The sequence below is a fragment of the Dipodomys spectabilis genome, unplaced genomic scaffold (genome assembly GCF_019054845.1).
Source record: "Dipodomys spectabilis isolate Male_0828 unplaced genomic scaffold, ASM1905484v1 ptg000136l, whole genome shotgun sequence".
NCBI lineage: Eukaryota > Metazoa > Chordata > Mammalia > Rodentia > Heteromyidae > Dipodomys > Dipodomys spectabilis.
In genome coordinates this window covers 5,432,043-5,444,741 of record NW_024870813.1, presented here as the reverse complement: position 1 = coordinate 5,444,741, position 12,699 = coordinate 5,432,043, and the positions used below count along the sequence as shown (strand labels likewise).

Below are 12,699 nucleotides of genomic sequence, written 5' to 3'. Positions count from 1 at the left end.
TGCTAATGTCCCCATGTTACAGATGAGGACACTGAATAGAAGACAGAGAAATAATGTGCACAGATAAAGCAGAAACAAGGTGGGTATTTTAGGCCCTGAGTACTAACTCTGGTAAAGAAAACCCTTCAACAGTGGGAAAATACAGTAATAAAATTCAATGTACATATATATATATATATATATATATATATATATATATATATCCAATAAACCACATAATTGGAGGGGGTGGGTGAGGTTGAGAAATGATGGAGAATGATGGAAGGAATGACATGATGATCAAAGTGCATTGTATTCATCAACTGACATGCTGAATTGAAGGCCTTTTCTAAAGCTTCTTAAAGAAAACAATAATCAATGAAAAAGAAAGAGCAAAAAGAAAACTCTTCTTCAACCCACTCAATTCCTAGTCACCCTATTTTGAAATTTGGAAATTATTTTCTGGCAGCTTTTGTTGAAAATTTCCATTTATTTTTCCTTTGTGCATCTTAACTTTCTAGCCTCATTCTAGTCTTCAGAGTTTCTCAGCTTATGACAGTGCAATATGTTGACATTCCAAACACCCCAGTCTTTGAATATTGTTACAATCATCTCTTGTGACAAGGAGGATGTGGTTAAAACTGATATTTTGTTAAATCACTGCTTTTTTGCTGTGTAGAGTTTACTGTTTGATTTGCTTATGATTTGGGGTTTGAACACAGAAATCCTTGAAATTAAGATGTTATGAATAATGAGCTGATTTTCTAGTATACTTTTGGGGTGGTCTTATACATGAGCCATGAAGAGCCTATAAGAAATTAATGATATTAATTGTGGAAAGTTATGGAGGAGATTATATGCTTCTCTTTTTAAAAAGGCCTCCATGATGATCAAAAATGCACATCATTCTAATTATAGGAGTGAACTAAACCAAGAGAGAAAAAGGAAACAGGCCACCATATGGAAGGTGGACTTAATTTATTCTGTGTAAAATGTTTACTCTGTAAAATGTGTCCATGGATCATATTGCTTAGAAAAGCCGATGTCATTGGACACTATAATTATTGAGGTTTTGCTGCACAGACCAGTTCCTAAGTGAAGACATGGCCCTGAAGATCCACGGCCAAAAAAAAATCATCGTGGTATTTTACTGCTTTGAGTATGACATGTTTATGGCATGGGGTGGGTGTAAATCAATCAGAGATATTGGGATAGAAGGATAGATATTTTGTATAATTATGTCAAGTAGGCCTGTTCTTGTGATCCAAAATTTTACTTGTTTTCTGATAGAACTTGAATATTTTATATGTGAGTTGTCTAGCTCTAAAACACCATGAAGGCATAGCAGCATGTAGGCATGGCAGCTTATTTTACAATTGAGAAAACTGGTCCAGAGTGCCTTTCTATCTCTCAGGGCCACAGATTTAACTTGCACTCTGTCTTGATCCAAAATTCACACTTCAGGGTTGTCCATGTGCTGAGTCATCAGATCGAGGATCCTCCTTACCATGGCAAGCAATAACACGGATGCTCGAGAGAGTCTACTATTTGTCCTTGACTCAACTGAAAAGACCTCCCCAATCCCAATGCTTACCACCTGCTACCCAAAAGCCTCACAGCAAAATGGTCCAGTTAATGATGGTTTTACATCAGCCAAACATCCTTGGATGGGCTGGTATGCACAACTCATTTTTCTGTACAAAACTATCAAACAATGGACCCCCTCTCCCCCTCCCTCTGTTTGATTATCCCTTCTAAGAGCAGCTAATGGGTAGTTGAGTGCATTGACTTGAAGTCTGGGAGGAAGTGAACTCAACAGGGAGCCATGGATAAACTGTGACCACCTGACATGAGGTGAGGGATGGCAGATCTGAATGGTAGATGACAGAATTGGATGGCATTCAATGTGGAGGGAATACTGGTGAATTGTGATTTTGGAAAGAAAAAAAAAAGACCATTTACCCAGCTGTAGTACCGCCTTTTAAAGTCTGGCTGTATTCCAGTGAGCAGACAAGAAGGGCAAGTCTGCAGAAGACCAGGAAGTGGGGCAAAGGGATAGAAGCATTCTGCAAACCAAGCTTCTGTCTCAAACACTAGGATCCCTTCCCATAACATTTGAGCGAGGTTGGAAGCTGATGCCTGGCACTTGCTACAGGTAGACAATTTATCAATTTTTCACTTAAGGGAACTATGAGCCGGGTGCTGCTGGCACATGTCTGCAATCCTAACTACCCAGGAGGCTGAGACCAGACTTGTGGCTTGAAGTCAGCTCAAGTAGACAAATCCAAGACATCCAACTAACGAGCAAAAAACTGAAATTGGAGGTGTGGATCAAGTAGTCGAGCTTTGTGTAAAAAAAGCTAAAGGGTAGTGCCTAGATCTGGATTTCAAGCCCCAACACAACACACACACACACACACACACACACACACACACACACACACAGACACCTACACAATGCTTTCCACTTTAAAACCTGAAGGCATATGGATTCTAGGGGTATTGTTTTCTTCACTTGCGATTTCTGGAATCATAATTCAGCATTCTACTGGATTAGGGCATGCTGTAGCAAATAAAAAATAGGGGGAAAAAAACTTTCCCAGGGGGAGGGGAGAATCTTAATGTTACAGACGAAGGAGGCGACTGCTGCATTACTGCATCAAAAATAATTTATTAACAGTGTCAGTTGTACAAAGAACTCGGGTAGGCACAAAATCTCCAGAGTTTCCGGTTTCAATGTATCCACTGCCATCTGCCCAGTGTACCTGTGAATAAAAGCTTTTCTGGAGAGGATTGATTGTAAGGCAAGAGAATGCTGGCTCCATCGTCTACTCCAGACGCTAGTGGGGAGCGGTTCTCGTGGGAATGCCATTCCCAATCTCTCATTTGTGCTTGGGGCTTGGAATGAAAAAAAAAATCACCTCTTTGGTTTCCACTTTAGGGTAGGAAATCTGGGGAGAGTTGGCAAAGAAGGCTTTACATAATCAGCATATAGCAGGCCAGTACCACCAGCTCTTTACCCTTTCCTTCTGCTCTACGCCATCCAATCCTCCAGGCAGGTCCCACCCTGCACCTGAGATGTAGGTAGGTAACGAGGGTGCGGAGTGGGGCCCTCTCTCTATCCACAGGAAGAAATCGGCCACGGAATTCTAAGCCACCCACCCAAACCCTCACCTCTCCTAAACACTCGCCGTGTAACGCGTGCGTGCACAGTGCGTACATCCACATTGAAAGGGGGTAGTTTTTTTTTTCTTCTTTTTTTAAAGGTAAGTTATCAATACCTTGGAGAGAGGACAGGGCTGATGGACCCAGATTGCCTGCTTCCCCGGCCTCTTTCTCGGGAATTCAGAAGCCAAAGAGTCTGTCCATCCATCCGCACCGCGGTCGGGCGGGGGAGCGCACCGACCTCCCACCCGCACACGCCCCGGCTCACTTGTCCCGCAGCGTCAGTCTCTCACCCCACCGGGTCCGCAAGGAGAGCTTCTCCCCATCGGCGGACAGCTGCTTTTGCCACACATCCCCCATCGGGGGCTTGCGGGTGGTGGTGGGGAGGGGTGTGCTTTGCTTGGATCACTTCTTTTCTTCTGGTGCGCATTTAGAAACCACCATTGGGTGTTGGTGGGAGGCGCCACTCTGCCCGAATCCCAGGCCGGCCCTGGCGATCTGAACGCGCGCGCGCACACACACAGACACAGACACACACACACACACAGACACACACAGACACACACACACGCCTAATTGCAAGCTTGGAACATCCTTTGGCCGGGAATCCACGTCGTTCGTGGGGGACCCCTCCACCCCCTCTCTCCGACAAGATCTCCTGCTTCAGCTCTCCACGCTGGACAGAGCACGGCTCCCCGGGGGCGTGATTCGGAATCGCCTTCGTGCTCGCGTGGCTGCCCCTCGCCGGCACCCCGTACGCCCCCGACCCCCGGGCGGTCCGGAGTTTGACTCCCAGGCGGGCGGGCGGGTGGTGGTGGTGGCGGCGGCGGCGGCGGCGGCGGCGGCAGGGGCGGCGCAGAGCCGCGGGCGGCGGGCGCGAGGGGAGCCGGCCGCTCGCCCTCCGCGCTGCGCTCGGATTGGTCTCTCCCAGAGAGCGCTGGCCGAGGGTTGGCTGCGGGCCGGCTGAAGAACAGGTGCGCTTCACCGCCCGGGCTCGCCCAGAAGCCGGCGACCAACGCGGCGCGCCGGGGCCCGGGCGCGCAGAGCAGAGCCGAGCCGAGCCTCCGGATCCAGGCCAGGGGGGTGGGGGGTAGTGGTGTGGAGAGGAGGTGGGGGGACGCCCCCCCACCCCGCCTTGTGTCGGAATGCGGCTCTTCGTCTCACGCTGAGGACCCCGCGGCTGGTTGTTTGGGTCCCTGAAGGCGGATCGAGGCCGGGCGCCCCAGGGAGCGAGCCGGGCGCGGCGCCCCCGGAGGATGCCGGCGCGGCTGGAGCGCACGCGAGCAGCGGGCAGCGGCGGCGGCGGCGGCAGCAGCAGCAGCAGCAGCGGGCGCGGGGCCCCCGCGCGCGGGAGGCCGTTTGGAGAGCAGCATCCGCACCCCGCTGCGCCCTGACCGACCCTTGGCGCCGAAGGGGGGGGCTCTCCCCCCGTCTCGCGCCCCTCTCCTGAGCTCCTGGTCCGCTGCCCCCTCTCCGGTGTCTCCCCTTCCTCCCCACCCCGTCCCCCTCCTCTGCTCCCCGCCCGCCGCCCGCCTCTCGGGGGGAGGGGCGTGGGGGGCAGGGAGCCGATTTGCATGCGGCCGCCGCGGCCGCTGCCTGCGCCCCAACCCGCCGCCGCCGCCGCCGCCGCCGGAGCCCGCGCCCGGCCCCATGCCTCTGGCGCGGCCCTCGGGGGGGCGAAGGTGAAGACCGGCTCCTAGGATGAGTGAAGGGGCGGCCGCTGCCTCGCCACCTGGTGCCGCTTCGGCAGCCGCCGCCTCGGCCGAGGAGGGCACCGCGGCGGCTGCAGCAGCGGCGGCGGCGGCGGGCGGGGGCCCGGACGGCGGCGGCGGCGGCGAAGGGGCGGCCGAGCCCCCCCGGGAGTTACGCTGTAGCGACTGCATCGTGTGGAACCGGCAGCAGACGTGGCTGTGCGTGGTACCGCTGTTCATCGGCTTCATCGGCCTGGGGCTCAGCCTCATGCTCCTCAAATGGATCGTGGTGGGCTCCGTCAAGGAGTACGTGCCCACCGACCTGGTGGACTCCAAGGGGATGGGCCAGGACCCCTTCTTCCTCTCCAAGCCCAGCTCCTTCCCCAAGGCCATGGAGACCACCACCACCACCACCGCCACCACTTCCACCACGTCCCCCGCCACCCCCTCGGCCGGCGGCGGCGGCGGCGGCGCTGCCTCTTCCAGGACGCCTAACCGGATTAGCACCCGCCTAACCACCATCACGCGGGCGCCCACCCGCTTCCCCGGGCACAGGGTGCCCATCCGGGCCAGCCCGCGCTCCACCACCGCACGGAACACCGCAGCCCCCCCGACGACGGTCCTGTCCACCACGGCCCCTTTCTTCAGTAGCAGCACGCCCGGCTCGCGACCCCCGGCGCCAGGAACCCCCAGTACCCAGGCGATGCCCTCCTGGCCCACTGCGGCATATGCTACCTCCTCCTACCTTCATGATTCTACTCCTTCCTGGACCCTGTCACCCTTTCAGGATGCTGCCGCCGATTCCTCTTCTTCCTCCACCACCACCACCACCGCCGCGCCAGAAACTAGCACCAGCCCCAAATTTCGTAAGTAAACGCAAGGTCTCAACTCTTGGTTTACTACTGAGTTTCTTGTTTGACCCCCACTCTCCCCCCCCCCCATCTTTTTATTTTTTATTTTTTAATCCCCTCTCGCTTCTGTTCTTCCGCCGAGCCTCCTCCCCTCTCCCAGGTTTGGGGCACTAAAAGGAAGATGAACTGGCCGCCAGAGGGTGGCCAGGGGTGTGTGTGGGGTGGGGGTGGGGGGCAGGAGGAGGCCTGGCCTGCTTTGGGCCCCTGGGAAATCTCCAGCTATGGTAGTATACTGGTATGAAGAAAGTGGGTCCCGTGTGTGAACACTGCATCTCACTCGCTTCAAAGCATTAAGGCCAGTGCCATCCTTCCACTCTGCAGATCTGTTGGCTAGCTCCCAGATCCTCTTCTTGGGCAAGGCTGGAAACAGGGGAGTTCCCCGCCCTCTCCCCCTCCCCGCCCCCCCCGCCCCGCACCTAACTCTTTCCCATCCCGCCCTTTAGAAAGAAGGGAAATAAAATGGTCCAGTGAAGGAAGTTCCATCAGTGCCGGTGTGGATGTGGGGTGGTCTGATGGAGATGTAGCTAGAGGTTCTTCCAGCCACCTGACCCAGGAGGGGATCAGAAAGGGTTAATTCGAAGCCATTGGGGAAGGCAGGAAAAAGATCTAAGGGAAAAGGCTGCACTGATCCCCCTCCTGCTCCCCAGCCTGCCCATGGCCTTTGCATGGCTTAAAAATTGGTCCGGTGGCCACTGGGAGTGAGTTAACCGGCAGAGGGCTAGGGGGCTGCCCCAGGGGTCTGGATGAAGGAAGTCCCCCCCCCTCCCCAGCTCTGCCAAGCCTTTGCTTTTGTTCTTTCCCCAAAGGTGGGGTGTGAACCTCTTCTTTCTCTCCATACCACAAAAATATAGGAAGGCTAGGTTGAGTTTTTCGTACTGGGAGGTGAGAACATCCAACCCTTTTGTAACATGTCACCCTCTGAATGAAGCATGAACCCGGCAGTCCTGGCTCATATGGTGACAGTAGAGCTGGTTGAGCCCAAGCAAGAAAGCTATCTCTGCATGGCAGGTGTGTCTTCCTTATTTTATAAAGGTTTGGGTGACTAAACTTGACCTCCCACCTCATCCCTCACCTTATTCTAAAACATCTCAGGAAGCCTATCTTTAGCTGGCTATGAATCAGGCTAAGAGGAATACTTTGTACAACCTGTGAAGGTTATTTAGGACAAACCTTCAGCATGTCAGTTCAAGTCCGCTAACAATCTATTCATCATAAATCAAACAACCCCCGCCCCCCCAAAAAAACCCCTAATGAAACAAAACCAAAAACCCCTTCCTGACTGAGCTGTCTTGATAGCTTATTTCTGTTTTGAGCTCTAATATCTGTGGGGAAAGAGAGATAGCTCATCATTAACTCTTCAGTGTTGGGAGGAATTCCCTGTTTGCTTTCAGTCACCTGGTCATTTTTCATTTTCCAGACCTGGGATCTTACCTGAGGTGTTGTTTAACCCTTGAAACTTCGTGCGTATGTGTGTACGATTTGGTGCACTTGTAAGTAAGGTCCAGAAAAGAGAGTCCCTTTGCTTATACTTTGCTTCAGAAAATAGAACTGGCTAGAAGATAAACTGAGAGACAGGCAGGAAAGGAAGGATTCTGCCACAAACTAGAATGGCAGTAGAAAGCAGTAAGTAGCTTCTCTGGGCTCTGGTTGAAACAGTCATTTTTGAAAGCATATTTTCCCAGGAGGGTTTTAGCAATTCCTCTGAGCATATTAACTTGAGTTTTGTGGAGGGATAAAGGATGTGTGTGTGTGTGTGTGTGTGTGTGTGTGTGTGTGTGTATGGTGTAGGCATATGTAGTGGATTTTTTTAAAAAAGGAGTATGTATATGTGGAAGACCCCGGATTTTTATCTCTTTTGATGCAGTTGATATGAATAATGAAGAATGGGTGTACTTTCCAGTCTTCTTGTATATGTGTGTGTGGGGGGAGAGGCATTTCATATTCTTTCTCAATTGATTCCCTTATGTTCCATTCTCAGGAGGTCTTTAAAGAAAAACCGAAGGTGAAGGTATTTATTTCTGCCCCTCAGTGTGCTCTTTCCTCATTGTGCAGAAGGGAATGGCAGCCTGTTTAATAAATAATGATTATTGAGCGGGCTCTCAGCCCTAAGGAAAAAGGGGGGGAGGGTGGTGGTATCTATAAAGCTTGTCAATGCTCACATAAACCTATAAGCAGTATTCATTTATTTGAAGCTGAGGTCCAGTTCTTTCTCTATTCTAAACCTCTAACACAGAGACAAATCCATGGATTAAAATGCAAGTATGCAAATTCAGGTAGAAAAATGACCTGGTTTGCATACATCAACCAGAGAAATCTTAATGAAGTTAGTTTATGCAGATTCCAAAAGAGATGCATTTAGGATTTATGGTAATTCAAAGAAAAAGAGTCATTTTTATTTTATTTTTTCATCTAGACTAAGGATTATTAATACAAGGAAATAAAGCTTTGGAGGGATTATTCTGTAGTCAGAATTGTGGCCTAAATTGTTGACATTTTTATTTTCAACTTATTTTGATTATGCCATTGAAGTTCCCAGGAGAGAAATTTCCCGTTTTCTCCCTTGCCTCCAACCTCCATACTTGAGTGGATTTTTTTTCTTCTCTCTTTTCTTTCTCTTTCAATTGGAAAATATTGTCTTCTGGTATGGCATCTGAAGACCATGGTTAAGGATGCTGCTCTGATTTGTGAGATTGTTTTACAGCTAAGGCCGTGGCTCTTGAATCAGACATCTCAAGTCTTAGAGAATGAATGTCTTTGTGTTCATCTTCCAGCAGTCAGAAGGCTCATGTCTGCAAAGGGAGCAAGGTTTTTTGAGTGGAAGTAGCTGGTTCACTGAGAATGAATGAACACACTTGCTAATGGATAATGGGATTCTTGCAAGGAAAGCTATTTTTGCTATGGGGAATGCCCAGTTGAGAGGATGGTTACTCATTTCTGGAAGAATTGAAGATCTGTAGATACGTATCCTAGACTGCAGGAGAAAGAGGGCTTGGAATTTGACTCGTTTTCCTGTCATCCATCCCTTAGGACATGGGCTGGAACAAAAGTTTTCTGTGGCCCTAGAATCTCTTGGCTTCCCAGTTGCCCAGTACTTCACTTGCCTTTTCTTTAGACTCTTTTTAAATAAATATCTTAAACATATTGCTAGTGGGGAACTGTTTGAAGTGTCTTGGGAACAGGTCACTACAGACAAGAGAAGAAAGCCTGTGTCCAATGTGCAGATAGCCTTTTCCTTTTCATAATACTTGGGGTTAGGTTTTCAGATACAATTTTCTATACAATGTTTTCAGATACAAATTTGTGGTTTGTCAGTGTGAATATGGATTGTTCTAGAGTCTTGGAATTCTTTGTGCCACTTAAGAGCTGTTGAACAAGTGGAAGGCCAGATTCAGTGGCTAAAGATATCAATGCAAATTCTTTGTCACATCTGGAAAGTTATTTAGTTAATTCCAGTGAATAAGATCACATATATTGAAATATTTTAGAGAAAAACTGAGAATAAAATGCTGTGGATGCTTAAATATGAGCCATAAATCTCAGTCTTTAAAATACATTTGAATTGCTTGTGAATCGAACCAAAATTTTAATTTTACTTTATTCAATTTAACTTATTGAGATCTGTTTATGGACAACATTAATCATACCTATAGTGATTTTTAAGAGAGCCATTGATGAAGTCAACTATTTTGTTTTCCTTTTCAACATGTTCATGTTTTCTGGAGTGAAGTGCTTTTGGTTACTTTGGAAGCTGACTCAGATATAACTTGTTAAATCAAGTTACTCCTGTATCTTACACTTTATGTACATGAGTCAAGGCTTTTAAGGAATTACAGAATGGCAAATTCTGACCCTGTTCATGCCTGTTGGCCAGCATTAGAGGACTCAGAGCTGAGTGTCAATATTTTTTGTGAAATCCACTTGAGAGCCACATCTGTGAACACATGCTACAACCTACAGATTATGGGGCTTTTCTGCATTAATAATTCCACTGTACAGTTTGGTTTTTCAGACACTTCTGTTAGAATTCATATTCCTGTCCAATATATAGATATGGCAATGGGCATAGATAAACAGGACTATTTTTTATAGCTCCTTTGAGTTTGCCCGTAATGCATAAAGATGAAGTGGTTTAAACTTTCCTTCTCAATTCTTCAGGATCAAGGCTAGGATGAATGTACTTTTACTTAGGAGAAAGTCCCTTTTGAGGATTGATATGTGGATACAGATATCCTGTGTCTATGCACTCTCCAAGACAGACATCTGAAAGCACAATGCTGATCCACAAGCTCTTGAGAGAAAGATCATCAACTAAAATAAGCTGGTTTGTGGCAATTTCTCTGTTACTAAAGAACTCAAGGCTTCTGAAACCACATTGAGCCACCAGCAGTGCCATGCTGGGGAAATCCGGTGATGTGGGAACATTTTGTCTCCTCCCTCTGCATTTTCCCAGTGCTTCCTTCCTTCCTGGTGGCACTGCCATGTAAAGAGAGGTGAATTTCAACTGATTCCTTTTCGTTGAAATCCTTCTTTTGTCATAACCTTTCATATCTAGTGCCAAGCCTATCTCGGTTTTCTGTCAGGGATGTTGAAAATGGAACACAGAAGTTGGCCCTGAAATGTATGAGAGCAAAGAAAGAGCTATAAATCTCAGTCTTTAAAATGCATTTGAATTGCTTCTGAATCGAACCGAAATTCATTCTTTTTCCCTTTCTTTCAGTCTGTTTTTTTTTTCTTCTTTCTTTTTGGCATTCAGACTTCTATGTTGGGTAAAGCACAGTTCTTTATGGCCAGGACAGGAACCACTGAGATGTTTTGAGCTCTCTGGAATTGTACTTGTCTACAACCAGCAATTTCTTTCTAGACCCATGTGGCATCCAACAACAGGAAGGAGGAATAGACTCAGCTATGGAATGAAAGGGTGAGAATATCTCTGAATAGGTGTTTCCTATTCAGGCAACCATCAATGAAAACCATAACACATACATTAAGCTTGGATTTCCACTTTCACTATTTGAACTAATGATTTCACACATTCCTGCAGTCCCTAGTCTTTCATTGTGTTTAGTCCTGGCTCTGACAGAAATTTCCCTGTAGACTTGATTATTTTTTTCTTTTTGGAGAGTTATTAAATGTCTTCAATCTTGCAAAAAATGAGGGATTCTAAAATCTTGGGGCAAAACTACTACTTATTTGTGTATTAGGTCCATTTACAAACCACATTAATTTTTAATCATCATTCATTGGCTGATTCTACATGATGGTTGTAGAATTGAACATGCCATTACATATGTTCCTAACATTGTTTTATGCTGTATATCAAACATTTTATTTTTCAAGGTGAATTAATTGACTATTTGTTTGTCATTCCATTACGGCTTTAGTGGATTGGTTGATTTAAAAAGTTTGTAAAAGTAATTTTTTTTTTTTGTGGGTGTATGCTGGTACTGTGGCTTGAACTCAGAGCCGGAATGTTGGCCCTTAGCTTTTTCACTCAAGCCACATTCTACTTCTTTGTTTTTTGGTGCTTAATTGGAGATGAGAGTTTCATGGACATTCCAGCTTTGGTTGATTTAGAACTGTGATCCTCAGATCTCAGCCTCTTGAGTAGCTAGGATTAGAGGCATGAGTCAGAGATGCCTAGCTTAAAATTAATTTCTTAAAAAGGAGAAAATTTAAAGAAAATGTAACTTATACAATGTACATTCTCTCATATCTTGTCATGTAAAGGGTAAGTGAGGCGGGAAATGGGTTGACTGATGATTTTTATCTGAGAGCATGTAAGGCCATGAGAGTTAAGTGAAACATTGGTGCTGGTTGGCTCTTTCAGCCTGAGGCATCTTTTGTCACCTCCATAGACTCTAGTTCTTATGTGTCCTGAATCTGTCCAGTCTTTTCTTCTGGGAAGGTGACACACACAGTAGATTTTTTCTGTGGAAGTCTGCTTGGATTCATCCAGTGAGTTTAACCATCATTTCTTACCCTATACTTGATAGGAGTTTGATAAAGCCTACTTTGGATACAAGTCAATTACAGAGAAGTTCCAGAATTTGGGGTTAGCTGAGTGAGAACAGGAAATCTGAAATCTACACAAATGTGGAGAAAGAGTGTTCCTCTCTCCCTCTGCACTGTGATTGTCACTGTATTTTACATTATGGAGAGAAGTTGGCTGAAAATTGGTAATATCCACATCCCATTGTATTCCCATCACCAGTTATTGCGAATTAGATTTTGGGGGGAATAATAGGTTTACTTTGCCTATTAAAATTTCTTACAGTTGTATGTGTTTGTGCTTGGGAGAACTTTAATACTAGCATTTCAAATATCTTCAAGTCTGTGTTTCTTAGAAAACTCAATCTAGCCGGGCGCTGGTGGCTCACGCCTGTAATCCTAGCTACTCAGGAGGCTGAGATCTGAGGATCGCGGTTCAAAGCCAGCCCGGGCAGGAGAGACTGTGAGACTCTTATCTCCAATAAAACCACCAGAAAACCGGAAGTGGCGCTGTAGCTCAAGTGGTAGAGCACTCGCCTTGAGCTGAAGAGCTGAGGGACAGTGCCCAGGCCCAGAGTTCAAGCCCCACGACCGACAAAAAAAAAAAAAAACAAAAAAACTCAATCTAAATCCTATCTCAAGGTATTACTTTTTGTTGTTATAAGATTTAACTTTTTATTTTTAAATAATTTTTATTGAGATTAAGTGATTACATAAATTTTACAAGTTTCACAGTATTGTGGTAAAGTGATACTTAGTTACTAAGTCACAAATACATTTTAACTGTCACAAGGCAAATTGTCATTATCATGGTCTATAAAGTTTGTGAATTCTATAAGCTTTGACAATACAACTATTTCTTCCATGTTGGGTGATATGTACATTTCTTTCCTTTTGCTTAGTGTTAACTGTTCTGTCTTTCCCTCTCATTCCTTCCCTTCCATTGCTGCCCTTGGGTTGATTAG

At 46.7% G+C, this 12,699-nt stretch overlaps 1 protein-coding gene across 7 annotated transcripts in view; it reads left to right on the top strand.

Annotated features, from left to right (window-relative positions):
• The first annotated feature begins 4,533 nt into the window (after positions 1 to 4,533).
• The window catches only part of Nrg3 (neuregulin 3), a 1,012,378-nt gene continuing 1,004,212 nt past the window's right edge, over positions 4,534 to 12,699 (top strand). For 4 of the 7 annotated variants that reach the window (XM_042690317.1, XM_042690314.1, XM_042690316.1 and 1 more), the window contains exon 1: positions 4,846 to 5,701. In XM_042690317.1, coding sequence (XP_042546251.1) covers positions 4,846 to 5,701 — 856 coding nt within the window. Of the gene's footprint in view, positions 5,702 to 12,699 lie in introns of all 7 variants that reach the window. The other 3 variants (XM_042690311.1, XM_042690313.1, XM_042690312.1) reach the window with 3 other exon arrangements.